This window comes from Habropoda laboriosa, unplaced genomic scaffold, assembly GCF_001263275.1.
Source record: "Habropoda laboriosa isolate 0110345459 unplaced genomic scaffold, ASM126327v1 scaffold102, whole genome shotgun sequence".
In the NCBI taxonomy this organism is placed as follows: domain Eukaryota; kingdom Metazoa; phylum Arthropoda; class Insecta; order Hymenoptera; family Apidae; genus Habropoda; species Habropoda laboriosa.
Genome location: NW_017100262.1, coordinates 1,453,094 through 1,471,020, shown reverse-complemented (window position 1 = coordinate 1,471,020; position 17,927 = coordinate 1,453,094). Strand labels below are relative to the sequence as shown.

The 17,927-nt window shown below is 38.0% G+C and overlaps 3 protein-coding genes across 3 annotated transcripts; 2 read left to right on the top strand and 1 right to left on the bottom strand.

Moving 5' to 3' along the window:
* The first annotated feature begins 6,514 nt into the window (after positions 1-6,514).
* Positions 6,515-9,883, top strand: LOC108572912 (protein shifted). Its single transcript, XM_017935248.1, has 6 exons — positions 6,515-6,668; positions 7,110-7,352; positions 7,494-7,637; positions 8,479-8,631; positions 9,484-9,579; positions 9,657-9,883. The coding sequence occupies exons 1-6, from the start codon at positions 6,515-6,517 to the stop codon at positions 9,881-9,883; spliced, it is 1,017 nt and encodes a 338-aa protein (XP_017790737.1).
* On the bottom strand, positions 8,751-10,513 carry LOC108572914 (5-demethoxyubiquinone hydroxylase, mitochondrial). Its single transcript, XM_017935249.1, has 3 exons — positions 10,422-10,513; positions 9,262-9,431; positions 8,751-9,181 (listed from the first exon to the last, which is right to left on the bottom strand). Exons 2-3 carry the CDS (start codon positions 9,416-9,418, stop codon positions 8,751-8,753), a joined length of 588 nt encoding a protein of 195 aa, XP_017790738.1. The 5' UTR covers positions 9,419-9,431; positions 10,422-10,513.
* A 378-nt stretch (positions 10,514-10,891) lies between these two features.
* Positions 10,892-17,704, top strand: LOC108572997 (DNA-binding protein P3A2). The gene is made up of 8 exons (XM_017935343.1): positions 10,892-11,198; positions 12,393-12,649; positions 14,037-14,161; positions 14,239-14,664; positions 14,763-15,065; positions 15,480-15,620; positions 15,713-15,860; positions 17,373-17,704. Exons 2-8 carry the CDS (start codon positions 12,496-12,498, stop codon positions 17,702-17,704), a joined length of 1,629 nt encoding a protein of 542 aa, XP_017790832.1. The 5' UTR covers positions 10,892-11,198; positions 12,393-12,495.
* Positions 17,705-17,927: the final 223 nt, after the last annotated feature.

Here is a 17,927-nt window from a genome sequence, read left to right as displayed (position 1 = left end):
AAAGAAATGTTTTGAAAATGAAAGAAAACAATAATTTATTGTAAAGATACCGAAGTATATAAAAGAAACGCAGAGACATATATGTAATATATTAAAGCGTCATTAATCATAAACTTATTATTAAATTATATATTTGCCAGGATAAGCAACGACGTCCAAGTCAATATATAGGCGTACGCAATTACGTTTCAATGTATTTTTCTAATCGTACTATCTTCTGTATATTTTTCAAACTATTTCAAAATCACATCCTTCGAGGTTTGAATCTCTGGTTGGCTGAAACACGTAGTAATTTATGTGGAACTTCCAATACTTTCGTATGCGTAACTGGTATTTTGATACTTTTAATATATTTTGATACTTTTTTTTTCTTTATTTCACCTGTTATATATATATAAAGAGAGAAAGATTTTTTTTTTTTGGTATTCACGATAGAAACGTAAGCGTTTAGCACGGATCTCGTGAGTTGAATCTGATTTTTTTATATAATTGTATTAACGATTTTATTTATACCGTCGAAGAAACGACACCGTGTTAGCGCAGTGAGCACAGATTTATATTTAAAAAAAGATGAAGAAAACGAACAAAAAGAACGATATAATACGAGACTTTCTACAGGAACAGTGTTCATTTTACAACGACAGGACAGCACATGTTATACATATAAAACTGTCAAAAGTAGTAAAAGAGGGGGGGAGATACGTTCGTTCAAAACATGTGCGCCTATCGTGCTAACTTTTCATTGTACATTACCTTATTACTATTAAGATACTAATGCGTTTTCCATTGGAAAGATGCATAAAAAGGAAATACATTTTTATGCATATCTCCAACGGTGCCATCGTTTCAATATTTTTTCTACGGAGTAGAGTTTACAGAGTTTAGCAACCTGGTTGAAGGTTCTTTCATCTCCCCGTAGTGCAACAGAGATCGAGAGAGTACACCATATTGCGTTAAAAATGTTATGTAAAAATTACAAATGCGATTTCGCCTTGTGTTCGTTCGACCGTTTATCAGCGACTACGATAACGCGCATTCCAATGCCTGTATAACATCTCCCATGTCAATAAAGAGAAGAATAAATTACAAAAAAGTGATAAATCATTAAAAGAATCAATGAAAATCTATAAATAAAACCTGAATCGAATATCGATCCTTTTTCTCAACCACCGACCTCTCATAGTTTTCCATCGAACCTCGAAACGTCTAGCAACTTGCATCGAGGGCAAAGATGGCTCCGAGCCCCTCACAGCTGGGATCACGCAGAAAATGACAATTTGTCAAAATGTTCGACGCTTCTACCGAAGGTCGAAGAAAGATAGGATAAAGAAGCAACAACTGGGACCCCCTATGGTTTCTCACGAATCCTTGTTGCATCGTCCTCGAACGCGACAATGGCCTGTGTAAAGCACAGAAGAGCATTGGGCTGGCTGGCAAGCCAAGAGCTGCGCAGACAGAAGTCGAACGAGATATGACCGATAATGTAATTATGCGGGACAGGTTTTTTGTGCCGATACTCTAACTTGATCTCTTGTGAGTCTCTCTTTTTTTCTACTTGTGCGTGCCTCTTTCTCTCACCACTAACCTCTCCTCCACCAACGTTTCCTTCTTCTATCTCTTTTCCACTCAATCCTTCTCCTTGTTTCAATTGTTCTTTTTACTTAACCCCCCTTGTCCTTACCCTTTTCCCTTTTCCAGTTTTCCCACTTTCATCGGTTCCTTTCCCTCCATGCTACCCATGTTTCGGAGTTCCCCTACTCTATGGACCTTTCTTTCCGTCTCTCTTACTCATATTTGGGTTCACTTAGCGGGGAGAGAACAGGGAAAAAGGACAAAAGGAGAAGGCGGGCCGACGACGCAGAAACGTAGCACGATCTGGCCGCCGCGCCGCCGTCAGCTACATGCATCGACGTTAGCGCCTGGACTGCTTGCCGGCGGAGCCGCGTATCTGTGTGGGAGCCGGGGTCGTGTGCGTTTGTTCCTGCGGGAGAAGAAGAGGTAAGGTCGACCCATACGAGGGAGAAGGACCGTGTATACAAGTTGCACACGCTGATCAGCCGCGCGAGTACGTTGCAAGGTAAGAGTTACGGCGATAAGTAGGTAGATATTGCGATACATGAGACGAAAGTATATAAAGCTGCGTTGTCCCGACCAATATGGTATAGAACAATTTCAACATTTACGTTATAATAAAAAAAAAGAATTTAATTGAAACGAAAAAAAAAATACATTGTTCTTATTTAGACTTTTTAGCCATATAAGGAACCATCTTAACAGTTTAACAATTAACTACTTATGTATTAAACGAAAAGCAATAAAAAGAAATACACATTTAATACGTTTTAAATACACTGTTAAATTATCCTCATAAAAACATGAGAGGGAACAACAATATTGGATACAATCTATTGGCCACAATTAACAAGCGTAACCGATAGCCGGTTCGATTCTGCAAGCATGATTGGCCAGTGATGCGGCTCGAAACGGGCCAGCGGCGGGTCGACATTTAAAAAGCCGGGGACGGTACGTGATTTTGCGTAATGCCCGGCGTGTACACGACTGTCGGTGGCTCGAATCCAATTAGGTTTGCGACGGTCGGGCAAAAACATTCGATCGGGAATAAACCAGCACCGGGTCTGCTCCTCTCACGGAGACGGCCCTCGAGAGTCGCTTCCCCGTTCGTGAGCCGCGTATAATGTACGCTCGGATCAATTGTACGTTGTGTATCGGCGAAACAGCCTTCCTTCTCCTGCCTGGCTATAATATACAGCGCGATTCTCCCGTGCCAACGGTTTATCGAATATCCCTCTATTTTCGCTTGGCTATTAGAGGCTCGACACCGTATACCAGTCTCTAAAAATTTATTACCCAACGAAGATTCTGATACCCGTGAAATCGATTATCTCCGACTCCACCTTACTTCCCGGTCGACCACTTACCGTCGCGTAAAAACCACGCAAAACCGCCTTGATTTCGATCTGCAAAAAAGTCACGTATTACGTGATACTCTTCTTGCTTGAGTAAGGTATAAAGGGAGAAGAAAAAATATCGAGAGGATGCTTTTATTTTTTTGTTTTCATTTTTCAAGCCGACAAAAAATATTGGGAATTCGCGTGAAGGGCCGTTACCGCTCGCGGTGTGTATCTTTCAATCGACCAAACGAAGTAATAATAGCTCTGCGCGCGTGAGAGATCGTTTCTCTTTTCTGAATTACCCTGTATGCACGCCCGTTTCGTGCACGGTGAAAGAAGGATGAGAAAACATAGCGAAGAAGCAAGAGAAAAACCGAATAGCCGTAAGAGATAACAATGGGCCATTTGTTAGATGGCCCAACCCTCGGACACGCAGCCTACAATGGACACTATATCAACATTTCATTGAGCGTTCTGTTAAACCTGTTGCTTCGTGGATCGAGAACAGCCCTCATCCTCCCTCTGTAGATGTGGACACCGATTTGATCTTTAAAAATGAAGATGTCGCCTTTAGATCTTTCAAGACTTTCCCATCTATGTCAATGACCATGTCACAGGTTTTTGAATGAGGGAAGAAACATGGCTGGTTAAGTCACATCTCTTTAAAATGAATTATCCGGAACACCTTGAGAAAAATTGGCTCGTTTAAGTGACGTAAAAGTTCTCATGAGTATAATCGACGTATATAAAAGTGGAACTGTTCGTCTGGGTTACTATATTGAACGTGATATCGTTGGAGAGCGTCAAATTAAATATAGCTCTTTCCCGAGACACAGAGATCCCGTCGAAGACGGTTCACCACTCACAAACACGGTCCACGACAGCACATCTATCACATATCATGTATTATTCATTGACTGGTCTCCATTCGAACCCTGTGGTCGGAAACAGTAATGCAGTCGCCAGACATCCCATTATTATGAGTCTGTTTTCTACTTTCGCGATGATTTCGGCCGCCTATTCGTCTCGACACACGTAAGTGAACCAGGAATCACGAATGAATGTTGCTACCGTTCGTTAACCGACCAAGACAAATCGTTTTCCTCGCAGAATCTATTGCCGAGAACGTAAAACGTAATTTTTTCGCGATTTCTGAAACGTCAATGACGTTTCGTGAAAACTAGGTTATAGGACACGTTATATAGATGTCTCTCGTGTTTCCCTATAACATATGACGGTAATAAAATATGATCGAAGGCATTGTTCTTTTTTACCAGAAAATAATATATTTACTATAATAAAATTCTAACGATAAAAATAATAAGTAATCATATCATGTTTTAATTGTATGCGTACGTATCGTTAAAATCAATTTTTCTCGAAGATGAATGTAACACCTAAACGAACATTGTATTTTACATTTTCGATGTATTCTTTCATACGATCTATCGCGGGACACCCAGTACATGTCGAGAACGTGTTGCGTACCTTTCGTCAGCTGCACCTGTTTGTAGAAAGTTTCCAACGATCTGGTACGTTCCTCGGAAAATCAATCACGTCGCGAAGAGTTGCTCGTCTCCGTGAGGCGCGAAAAATGTTTGCGGCCTGACCGACCACAAGCGGTAAAGTGTAAAATCGTGCATGTCGTATATACTACGGCACCTAACAAGCCGGCCTTTGTAACGGATTGCAAAACGACCATGGAAATATGGTCGAACATTCGACGGGAAGAATACCGTACTAAGTAAGGGCTTGACCAAAAGATCGACGAAATACCATCATGAAAACCGCTATTCTCTCAGAATTTATTTAATACAAAAAAAAAATGTTACGTAATAAAAATTACTTGTAACTGAAAAAGAATTATTTTTTAATAAAAAAGCTCGACTAATCTGCACTCAATTTTTTTATGGCTGTTCCATTATGCGAAGTCCTTAATGCGCGATTAAAATTCAGAAGCGACTCTCCGAGCCTTGTCGCGAATTATTCGTGACTGATAATTCCATCCCGACGAATCGTTCTCGATCGTTCACGTTCGATCGGTTTCCGACACCTCACGGATTGTTCGAAAGATTTAAGAACAGCCAAAAGACGCCGATAAGTTAATGGCAATCCATGGTATCAACCTCGGGGAACAAAGTCCAAACTGCAACAGTGAATTCTCTTTGCCGAATGCAAAGATAGGCGGGGAGTGGTCGAGGGGAGGGAGAATAGAAGACGAACTATACGAAAGAGAATGGGAGAAGAAACGAAGAGGAGGACCCCGGCCAAAGACGTTTAAAAACTGGTTCCTTCCACCCATTTCTTTTCACCTTATTTGCTAATCCGAATTCTGATTTCCATATATCCGCGTATACGATATTCGAGAGCCCGGGGAGATCGGTATCGGTCGGTAGACCGTAAAATATGTCGACGGGACTGACTCTGATTTAACAGATAAATACCAGATGCTTATCTCCGTGTAAAGCGTGTCTGTCTTTAATAAAATCGTCTATAGACTTACCGGATATCTAGGAAATTTGTAGCACAATTGTTACGCGGATAATTACACTTAAACCGATTCTCCATGTCTTCAGTGATTCGATCGATGTGATCGATAACTGTCGTTTGCTAATTGGACCGCCATAATGCAATTAAGCAGTCGATTAGTAGAAGAATCGATTGATCGCGATCACGGTCAAACAGTGACGATGCACTTTTAAAATGTGCAATTATGATTTATGAAGAATTATTATTTTTCAATCTCGTTTCTAATAATTGTATAATATTTTCTCTTTATGAATAATTAAATTCACAATACCAAAGCACTTTAATACATATTCAATACTCGTGAAAATACCATTTTTGAGCACGATTTAAATTTCTATTACATCAGTGAAAAATATCGAGAGGATCGAAGATAAGTGGGAAACATGCGATAATGGTCGATTCATTATCGATCAACTTTCAATGAGAACGATCAATATCGATCCCGCGAATCGTTGTGCGCGCACCCTTATCCCCGACCGTATCGGGACCCCTTAAGAGATAGAGATCTTGCTCGCGGTCTCACGGCAAGAAGACGGGCTGCTGTAGGAGGCCTTTTCTCATTGAGTCAGTCAGTCAGTCAGTCAGTTTGCCGCAGCGACGCGGCCCGTACGCACGTGTGTATGCGCGTCTTGTTAACTTTAACGTCGCGCGACCGACCGGCTGCATTATCGACAGAGTAGCCAGAGAGAAAGAGGAGCCGCGGCGGAGCATCGGCAAAATTGGTCGTCGGTCAACCGGTCGGTTCATTCGATCCGCGAACTGCTCGAGTCGATCCCCACTGAACCCGCCGCGTTGTGTCAGCTCGTTAGATTGTGTGCATGAGAACGTGCCCGTTCGTCTCGAGTCTCGCCGTGAAATCCCGAATTTCACGCGTCGAATCACGGCGTGTTCCTTCGGTCTGCACACACCGAAACGAGTGAACGGCACGCACGCACGAACGAACCGTGAAGAAGAACAGAACAGCACAGCGCGGCGGACAGAGAAAGAAAAAGAAAGAGAGAGAGAGAGATTTACGTAGCCACCAAGGAGGGCTAGTCATAAACCGTGCAACACCTGGCGGCACGTCGTTAATTATGCAGTGGGCCGCAGCCGCCCTGGCCTCGGCGGTGATCGCTCTGCTTCTGGACACGGCGGCCGCGAGGCATCACCATCGTTCCGGCAATGGGCACAAACCAACCGGTGACATCTCCCTCTGGATCGACCAGCAACAGATCAAAATGTTCAGCGGTAAGTCACTCCCAGCGTATACCGGTACTACCGCGCCAGACAGGTCTACTTGTGCCTTCGGTGGTGCGATGTTGTTTTTTTATCTCTTTTTTTAGAGAGAATTCTGTTAGATGTTTTTAATAGTATTTTTTTAGAGAATTGTACTGAAATTTCTAAAGTGTGTCTACCTGGTACATTGATCCGATGGTGTTGCCGTTTCTTCGAGATACTGTTGTGACATTAATTATCGTCTTATATCTTGAGGAACTTTGTGTTACTTTTTATATGCTATTTTATTGTTTCATTGTTACATAAATGATTCGTACACCTATATTATTCTATTACACTTAAGTGAAAGTATTGTAATTCATTTTATGAAATGATTTCAACGATAGTAAAATAGTAAAGTTTGACAAAGGAGATCAAATCGATCTTTTTCTTTTTTCTTTTTGTTACGTGTAGGGGTCGAAATGGAAATATTCGCGATTACCGAGGGTAGAGTCTTGTCTTATCTGTTGGATCCAGAATTCGAGAGCAAACTTCCGATGATTCCAAGCGAGGTAACGTATGTGAATTTCACATGGAAATCTGGTGTTAAAAAATACGTCTATAACTTTTATCGACTGAAATCGTTTGATGAATCGATCCTGAAAACTCCATCTATCACAATCAAAACGCAAGGAAGAGTCCCCAGGAGACCCAAGGGTAATTTTTTTTTTTTTATTTATTTGAATAAATAAAATAAAATTGTTTTCCATTAAATCAAAGAAATATGTTAGATCGATAAAAAAAAGAAAGAAAGAAATGAATTCAAAATATACATTTATATAATATTTGTTGTCACAGAATTCAGCGTGCTATTACCCTGTTCCGGTAATAATTCGGGCATTGCGCAATTGGGCATCGGTCTGATGATTGAATCACGTAAGGGGAAACCTTTAAACGGGACACCCCTTCGACTTAACCTGAGAAAAGAATGCACCGTGCGCGGTGAGTGCGTAAATCGCGCCCACGATCACCATCTCTCCATTCACACAGACAGTTCTGTATCAGCAATAATTCATCGCCTAATTTGCTGCACGTTTCGATTGGATACAATCGAAATCTGAATATTTTTCAGCGCGACGAAATATTTTCTCGCAAAAATAGTGACAAAAAAAAAGTGAAATGTGTACAATATGTATAAGGATATTTATATATGACGATGAACCATAATAGAAAAGAAAGAAACTTTAAATAGACGATGATTTCGATTGTTTCCCTATTTGATCGATGCACAAGGCATGCCTTGTGCATTGAACTTGATAAAAATATGATTTGCAAGAAGCTTTGACCGCGTACAATGCTTTTTTATCAGTATGGAGAAGGGTTCCCTATTAAGTAATTAATTAATTAGCTTTTTCGGCCGAATGAACGCATGACTTTGTTCTGGCTTGATGATATCCTGAAATTTCTGTTAATGAAAGCTATCTCTTAAATGACTGAAGCATTCCTTAAACGACGGTCAACGTATGCAATTGCGATTATCTGTTTACATTTAAGTAGACGTAGCGGAAAATAATCGGTCAATGCTTCTTGTGTTACTTTGCGATAAACGGTGATTGTTTCCGATATAGGGGTAAAGGGTAAATTGAAATTTATGCATGTAATATTCTTGAAATGCCTCAAAAAATAATAGAATAATCTTTGATGCTTGGTAATACTCTATATAAGCTTATATACTGTTACTAAAGAATACATTTGAAATCACACTTATACTCTTTAAATTCTATACTCAATATTAATATTATAGAAGTTGAAATTTTTCTATATATAATATTTTTCATTGCAGAACCTAATCCTGGACCTTGTCCAGATGGATATTTAGGTCCACCTAATTGCAACAAAGCATTGTGTTATCCAAATTGTATGAATGGTGGCAATTGTACAGCTCCTGGTATTTGTTCATGTCCAGCAGGATTTCAAGGACCATACTGTGAAGGAGGTACTTTGAAATCAAAATGAGATGTATAAAAGAGGCAATATTTTATTCAGATAAACCTAAAATAATACTTGTAGAGAGGACATTCTATTAATGTTTCATATTTATACTGCACTAACAAATTATATTACTTTTGATATTGATATAGCTGTTTTACAGCCAAACTTAATAATATTTGTTAAAGCTTGATAAAATGGTGCTTGTTCTGCACCATGATCTATACCAGTGTCATGATGTTCTTGCTCTTCATCTCTGAATTTTTTAATAGTTTCTAATATCTCCTCATCTATTTTTTCACTGCTTTCCATCAGAGTACGTAGTTGGTCATTGTAATGCTCTGTGATCACAGTTTCAACAGCTACAGTGCAAGCCATAGCTGCCTTTTCTCCCATAAGTGCTGTACCAGCACCAAGAACAAATCCAGCCACATTCCAAACTGGTGTTAGTACAGTTGGCCTTACACGATATTTTCTAATCAAATCTTCAAATTTTGCACGGTGTAGCTTTTCTTGATCCCACATATGCTGAATAGTTGGGCCAACAGGAGTCCTACCTGCCTTATATACCCATATTAAACTTAAACATTTTCTGAACAAGCAGCTACATCCTAATATATTTACAGCATATTTATACCTAAGACAGCCATTTGTCCAGCATATATTCTATCAGCTCCCAATTCTCCAGCATGATCTACTCTTATAATTGAATCTAACAGTTTCCCTGATTTAGTTGACCCCGAAGCTGTTGATGTACTAGCAAATCGAATTCCAAGCTGCCTTAGATGCAGCATTTTTTTCTATAAACTTTAAGAAAGGACTTTGGTTCAAATTTTTATGAAACCACAATTAATTTTAGGTATATGTGCAGAAAAATGTTTAAATGGTGGGAAATGTGTCCAGAAAGATACTTGTGAATGTCCAAAAGGTTACTTTGGATTACGTTGTGAATTCTGTAAGTGGTAGATATCTACCAATAATATTTAGAATGTCAGTAATACTTTTTTATGTAACAAATGTATCATGTTTCAGCAAAGTGTGTAATACCCTGCTTAAATGGAGGGAAATGTAAAGGGAACAATGTATGCAGATGTCCTGCAGGTTTTAAAGGTGACCATTGTGAGATTGGTAGACGATCTCCACAACGTTCAGCTTGCACAAGAGCATGTAGAAATGGAACTTGTCAACCTGATAATACATGTCTTTGTGAGCCTGGTTGGTTTGGAAAGTTATGCAACAAAAACAAACCTTGGGCTTGAAAATAGAAAAATACTTTCCACTGGTGGTATTATGTCTATAACCAATTGGATTAATGCAGTAAGATTTCTCATCTAATTTTATTTAGATTGTGTTCACTCATGAGTTTAAAGCACTTCTCACTACAAACCTCGCATTTAATTTAATGATTTTTATATACTTAAGATATTAGATACTCAAAAACTAATGAATCATTAATTTTACAAAGTATTATTTTGTAGATTAAATAACAGCATTTTAAAATCCAATTGGTTGATACCACTCAAACTAACACATGTATAGTTAGTAATTTACCCCACCCCAGTATTGTTAAATTTATTGATTAATGATTGTAAAAAAAATAAAATGTATTTTCTCCCTTATAAATGATATTCTTTGGTGTTGATTTTGGTTAAATTACGTATCACTTTAAAGCACATTCACATATGATATACAATTAAGACGAACAATTATTTACGTGAACTTTCATTAGGATAACGTGTAAGTTAAAAGAAGCAATCATTATTACACAAACTATACGAAGGAAGAAGAATCGCGTACCCACGTAACTTCGTCCGAATACGAAACGTCAAAACAACGTGCAAGAGATGCTGTTTCTGGCGAAGTTTCAGGCGGTACGAGTTTAGGTTAGGAACGAGACTCGACAACATCGTTCCAGGGATGCTGAGAACAGGAGTCACGTGTTTCAGGGCCCAATAAGAATGTAGATCGGGTGGACGCCATAACGCGTACCCCAGTGGTACTGGCCAATCACGTTATTCCAGACCCGTATACATGTATATGGTGTTCGTGTTTCCGAGGTCGCTGGTACCTTTTTGCGGATTCTCACGGGAAATCGGTGAGTGCCGAAGAAGTATCGGTGCGTTATTAGCACGTAAGTGATCGTTGAGGGCCCGGGCGATGCGCGGGTGTTGCGCATCCGCGAAATAAGGGCAATTTCGCATCGTCTGCTTGGAGTGCACCGCGCAGGCTCGCTCAAAATGGCCGCCTCGCTGCCGCGTTTGTTGTGGTGGAGATGGAGAGCAGCGTAGCCGATCGATACGCCTGCTGGCGAAACTGGCCATGGTGTCTATGGCGGCTGCTGTGCGTGTTGTGGCGTGGCGCGACGTACACGCGAGTTACGGGCGGTGAGATAGAAGGTCGCGTGCTAGCCTCACGGTGGTGGTGCTGTGCGGGTGAGCGTTTGACACGGGTGGCGAGATGACCGCGAGACGCGAGCGTAGGGCGTGGTGAGAGAGCGTAGCCGACGGCGGCCTCCCCGCAGACGCGAAACCCTGAGCCCTCCCTGATCGGGTGACCACTCACGGGACACACAAGGTGCGTACGCAACTCGCGATTTTCACTGGGCCTGCTCCATGGCTCCGCGGTACCGCGGTCATGAGCTTTGCGGCCCCGGAGGTGGTCTCTTTTGCGTGTGCCCTGCGCATTTTCATTGCCCCCCCAAGTATCACCAAATAAACGCGCCGTGTGCGCGGCTTGGCGCATCCTCTCTCTCTGTTCTCATATCTCGTCACGCTTTGCCAAGCCACGCTCTTGCCAGCCTTCTTAACAGGCCGTCCGTCGTCTGCCGTCTGTCGCCTGTCAAATTCATTCATCGAATATTAGTATTACTCGCTGTCATGTCGAGTTTAACATCGGTTCATCGTACTTCATCCGCGATTCACGAATATCCCTTATCTATGCACGGAACACAGCGACGACGACGACGACGACGACGTTTACGTTTACGTTCACGTTACGTCTTTCCGCGCTCTCCGTCTTCACGAAGTTCTTTTACGTGCCGCCCGCGTATATCTTACGCTTAAACAATGCGTGCGTGTCCTAAATGTACGCGCGGGAAACGCTTACGCCTGAGGTTCTATGTTTTTATTTCTGAAATTCATCCAGTATGTAGCATCATTATCCTGGATTCTTATCTACTCTACATTATCCTTATCACCCAGTATGTTTCATTGCCATAGTTTTCTACATAAGAAAGATTACATGAGTTTTATTAGGTGCTGCATTTGCTGACACTTGTGTTCCTTGTTTGTAGTTTATGTATTGGGTATACAACTATATATTTGTTTTTCTTGTATTCTTGAGTCATCAATTAAAAGTATATAGATGCTACTACTATTTGTTTTGGTTGCTCTTCAAACTAAATTTTAGTATAGTTACCATTCATAGTTTATCAACTTTATTGTTCTTTATTATTTATTTTTAATTTATTTACAATTTAGGGGTATATAAATTAAATATATTGAATACATAATGGGGGTAAATTTTAGTTTTGAAAAGCTTATATTTATTTTGCATTATGTAGTTAATTATATTACTTGATTGAAAAAAATAAAAAAGATACATTTTTTACACTTGGTTAAATAATTGTTTTATGTAATTTAAAAAAGTACACATTTTAAGTTTATTAAAAATATATTTTTTAAACTTTTTATTTACACATATAACTATAACAGAATATTTTTTATTTCACATACTATTTCTCATACATACTTGTTCCTTTTAATATAGGTGAAGGTGATGTAGAAAGAAAACCAGAAATCAAAGATTGACATCTGTTCTGACGGGGCATTGCAATATAACTGAGGACAGCACGGGTGACGAAGTAAAGAAGATGGTATCTCTGCCCAGTGCAGAGTCTGGCACAATGGACAGAATCTCAGATGACGATGATGACGAGCCAAGTAGTGGGTCTGAAACTTATGAGGAGGGTGACCTGTTGACAGCTGCTATGGATGATGACGTGACGGCCCAGCTCGCCGCTGCAGGTTGGCAAATCAAACACGCTAATGGTGATTTCCATTTTTTTGCTTTTTCACCTTTTGAGTTATTTATGTTCTAATCATTTTCATTTACAAAGGAAAGTAACATACAGGGTGCACCAATAATGTTAAATGATCGAGTCCCATGAATAGGTACAAGGAAAGAGTTAGTAAAACATTTCATAAATTACAGTTTTAAAATGGTTTATGTTATTCAATTTCCATTACTAGTATCAATGATAAACATGCAATATTAATTTTGATATCAAGTGATTCATATAATATAATTTAAAATTCTTTGAATTGTTCAAACATAAGTAATTAAAGTCATATTCTATAACATTGCAATAGTCCTATCTTTGAAGAAGTGTATACATGAATAGGCTTGAAATTACCTTGATTTATGATCAACAGAAATATAGAAGTAAATACTGCCTGCCAATGATACACCTAATTTGGTAACTATTAATCAATTCAAATACAAAGAGAAGGTTCTTAGGAATTCTAATATCATTAACACATCAAGTTCTTTGTTTCTTTTACACATTCTAAAATGAACAAATAATTTTGTTGAGTTTGATATTTATATCATTGACAGTGCAGCATGAATTTATTTTTTTTTCATCATCCTAATTTAATCTTTTTTTTAAAGAATGAAAGATAATGGCACATAATACAAGTCAAAAAAATGTTGATAAGAAACACCATTATTGAATGCATTTTACATTGTTTGTGTGCTGTATTATTATTTGCTTTATGTTTTTAATATCTTACATGGAAACACTGTTTTATGTATTATATATTTTTTTAATTTTGCATTTTATATGTATTCCTCATTTGCATATTTTAGTATTATTCATACATCATTTTTCTGTGTGTTCATTAAAACATCATAGCTTTAATATTAGATCAAAATTCATCATCTTTCAAATTTGTGTGCACCATTTTGTGCAGTAAACTTATTTTTGTTATGTTTAGTATCTAAATATTATAAAAAAGTGTAATATTTTGTAGAAATTCATTTTCACAAAATTCAAGAGTATATATTTAGTTTGTTTCCAAATATCTCATCTCTGCTCTATTTTTATAAAATATTGTTTAATGTTATATATGTATAAGTTATACATGAATCATATGTTATGTACTCTTGGATATCAAGCACGTTTCATATCACTACTGCTTTGCATCTCTTATGTTTTGAATGAACTAAAGATATATATGTTGATGTGTCAGTAAAATATGTCAGCAAAAATTTTCAATATAAGTATCACAATGTATAAAATTTAATAACTTGTATTCAGTGTTCCTCAATATTACCAATATTTTACTGACATTTTATTTGGTGTGGGATAATAAAATTAGAAAACATATGGTTAATAATATGCACATTTAGGCCCTGTTGGCGTAGCCGCAGCCGCCGCCATTGTCTCGGCAAAAAAGAGGAAACGACCTCATAGTTTCGAAACAAATCCCAGCATCAGGAAGAGACAACAAAATAGACTCCTAAGAAAACTCAGAGTAAGTCATATGTTATCATGCTTCATTGTATTATTTGTATGTATTATATATTAATTTATATGTAAATATTTTTACAGCAAACCATTGATGAGTTTGCGACGCGAGTTGGACAACAAGCAGTAGTATTAGTAGCTACACCAGGAAAGCCAAACAGTAGTTATAAAGTATTTGGAGCGAAACCGTTAGAAGATGTAGTAAAAAATTTAAGAAATGTTATAATGGAAGAACTCGAGAACGCGCTCGCACAACAAGCTCCGCCACCAGTACAAGATGACCCATCTTTATACGAATTACCACCTCTAATAATAGATGGCATACCTACACCCGTGGAAAAAATGACACAAGCTCAACTTAGAGCATTTATCCCGTTAATGTTAAAGTATTCTACAGGCAGAGGTAAACCTGGTTGGGGGAGAGATAGTACACGGCCACCCTGGTGGCCGAAAGAACTACCTTGGGCAAACGTGCGTATGGATGCAAGGTCTGAGGACGAGAAACAAAAGGTTTGTAAAATTTAAGAATTTCAAAATGTTTTTTGTTCAAGTCAAGGAAAAAATATTCTTAATTATTTAATATATTTTTTTATGGATTTTTTCTTTAGATTTCTTGGACACACGCGTTAAGACAAATTGTAGTAAACTGTTATAAATTTCATGGAAGAGAAGATCTTCTGCCTGCATTCAGTGAAGAGGATGATAAATCAAACGTACTGATACAACAATCGACGCCTCATTCCTCGTCGCATCCGTCGCATTCATCCAGTCAAGGGCAAGGTGGACAGTCGCAACAACAACAACAGACGGTGGGAGTTGTTCGCCTCAGCAGCTCGGATTCATCTAAGGGAAACTCTTCGCCAGCACAAATCATTGCCGCGTCTCCTACAGCTCTTGCCACTGCCACTCAGGTGGGAGTGGATGGAGTACAAAAAAGAATTGAATGAAACAATGTGATCGAAAAAATTGAAAATTAATATAGCTTCAAAGTACTTAAATTTGATGCAAATTTTTACTATTATGAGATCATAATGTTTCCTTAAATTCTGATTCTGTATAGAGAAGAATTAGAATTTGAAGTTCCTTTACTCGTGACCTGCATTTATGTTCATGTGTTTGGTTTCCCTTATTTGAGTTTGATCTATCTTTATTTCTATAGTGTAATTAATTTGAAACGTCGTACTTTGCGAAACATTTTATTTCAATACATTCTGCATCGTGTTTCTATATTTTTTCTATAGTTGTACGATATTTTGCTTTTTACAGTATTTTAACAAAGAATATACCACAATCATCATAATCGATATTTCCTTTTTGTATTTCAGATGACGGCTCAGTATCCAACGGCAGTTTTACAAACCATAACAAACCCTGATGGTACTGTTTCCATCATTCAGGTTGATCCTAGTAATCCAATAATTACGTTACCAGATGGTACAACAGCTCAAGTTCAAGGTGTTGCTACCGTAAGTTGACACAAATCATTTTTTTATATTTCATTTTATTTCTTGAAATGTAAAAAATAAAAAGAATGAAAACAAATGTTTTGTATGTACAGATCCATACAAGTCAAGGAGAAGTTCAAGCACTCGCTGAGGTAGCAGGCAGCGCGGAAGGTACTAGCGTTGCCGTCGACCTGAACAGTGTTACAGAAGCGACATTAGGTCAAGATGGTCAAATCATTCTCACAGGAGAAGACGGACACGGTAAAACAGTTTTCTATAGGCTCTGCACCGTCGCCGGCCAGGAGCTACTTGAACAGTGAATTCATTTTTACTGGCCCAGGATCCTTTGTTGTTTTGCATGCTGTCTGCTACGCTCCATTCAAGAAAATACCTACGTGTTCTACTACTTTGTACAACGAAAGTAGAATATCGATTAGTTTATTCTTTTTTTGGTACTGTACATACGCAATTTCACTTGGAGCTATGCACAGCTTTATTTTAATTTCTTCTTTAAGAATCCATGATACATATTAGGAAACTGCCAGGGGAGCCATTCTGAACACATATGACGTATTGATTTTTTACGAATCACATTTAAATGTTGCGTGAAAGGAAAAAGATGAGATCTATAGAATTACAGATTGCTCTCGATATTGTGTCGTTTTGTATGTGTTTGTGTACATTAGACTATTCTCTGTCGGAGATAATAAGGTTCGAGTTTTTAGAAGGAGATCGATAATGAACAAATAAAAGTAAAAAATTCGTATATATGTATATGCATGTACATACTATTTTTTAAATGTGTACTCCTCTGAGTAAAAGTCAGATAGATTTCAGTAACATTCTGCAATGTGTAAGTCGTAAACGTGAAAACACGGGTAGAATCGATTGGTTCACATGGATTCTTAAGATTTTAAATTTAACGAGAAAAAAAATAAAGGAAGGTATTTCATGATCACAAAAAGAACCTATCCCTGTTCTACAATCACTACTTACCATTACTACCGAAGATTGGTTATTTACTTTAATTAAAACAAAGAGAAATAAAACTGCTGTACATAGAGTATTTTTTGTTGATGTTTTTATTATTTTATAGTTGTTGTATCTGGGCAGCCTTTGTTTAAGCTACTCACGATCGTCATCTTCTAATTTATTCGAACCAATAAATTATTTTGAATATAAAACTCGTATTTATATAATTTATACGCTCATCCAACATTGATCTTATGGAATGGCTTAAACATCTGTTGCTTTTTATTAATGCCTTATTTTTCTGAAGCGTAGATGTGAATTATGTTTGCACATTAATGATATCACGTTAAAAGGGTGTGCCAGAAAAAAAGATAACGCTAAATGTGGAAGAAAAGTAATCATTTTACAAAATTAAACTTGATACTTAACATATAGTAAGTATATCTACTTTTCTTCAGCACACCCTGTTAATTTAAAATTCCCTCTACTTTTTATCAGTTTTATATATATGGTACGATATATATTTAATTTGTAGATTAAGTTTTAGAAAATTCTTGTAGTCTGTTAAATCTTTGACTGTATCGTAAACTGGTAGTATCGGTACACTAATCCAAAGAAATCGAAGACGTAGCAGTACATTCTTCAAATAAAGATATACGTAACCTCGATGATCGAAGATATACATACATATGAATACATGATTTTCGGATTATTCAAGTTGTATTTTTTAATTCCCAGTTTGCTATACAGAAAAATGCCTGATCAGGGGCAGAACACAGGACAGTTAATTCTTTGTTTCAGGCTATCCTGTTTCCGTGTCAGGAGTAATAACAGTACCAGTGTCTGCTAGTATGTATCAAACTATGGTTGCCAATATTCAAAGTGACGGTACGATGCAAGTAGTCACGCCAATGGTTCAAGTACCGAAAGTTGAGCCAGGAAATGGGGAAACTAGCATTGAGGCTGTCACTATACAAGGGCATCCTATGACAATGATAAATGCAGCAGGTGAACACCAAGTTCTTCAAGTGATATCATTGAAGGATGCTAATGTCCTCACAAAGGCCATGCAGGCTGAAGTTGTAAAAGATGAGGACAGTCAACAACAACAAACCGTCTCTAGTCCAGAATAAAGCGTTTTACATAGTTAATACTAAAGCTTTTATGTTAACACCAAAATGCGACAGGTGCACATTAGTGGTGTTCATGAGAGAAAGAGAGTGAGAGTATTAGAAATGATATGTGTTATTAATTTTAAGGAAAAAATGATTGTGTCTTTTCTGAATCATTGTGTAGTGTGTCCACTTGTTGATGAACAGTAAACAAGAAATAGAGAATATGTTTGGAGAGTGAAGT

Excerpts from the sequence above, each read along its gene's own strand:
- LOC108572997 (XM_017935343.1), top strand. The coding sequence starts at position 12,496 with ATGGTATCTCTGCCCAGTGCAGAGTCTGGCACAATGGACAGAATCTCA. Across the intron at positions 12,650-14,036 it reads GGCCCAGCTCGCCGCTGCAG|GCCCTGTTGGCGTAGCCGCA; the intron begins GTTGGCAAATCA and ends ATGCACATTTAG. Across the intron at positions 14,162-14,238 it reads GACTCCTAAGAAAACTCAGA|CAAACCATTGATGAGTTTGC; the intron begins GTAAGTCATATG and ends ATATTTTTACAG.
- LOC108572914 (XM_017935249.1), bottom strand. The coding sequence starts at position 9,418 with ATGCTGCATCTAAGGCAGCTTGGAATTCGATTTGCTAGTACATCAACA. Across the intron at positions 9,182-9,261 it reads TGGACAAATGGCTGTCTTAG|GTAGGACTCCTGTTGGCCCA; the intron begins GTATAAATATGC and ends TATATAAGGCAG.
- LOC108572912 (XM_017935248.1), top strand. The coding sequence starts at position 6,515 with ATGCAGTGGGCCGCAGCCGCCCTGGCCTCGGCGGTGATCGCTCTGCTT. Across the intron at positions 7,638-8,478 it reads AAAAGAATGCACCGTGCGCG|AACCTAATCCTGGACCTTGT; the intron begins GTGAGTGCGTAA and ends TTTTCATTGCAG. Across the intron at positions 8,632-9,483 it reads AGGACCATACTGTGAAGGAG|GTATATGTGCAGAAAAATGT; the intron begins GTACTTTGAAAT and ends AATTAATTTTAG.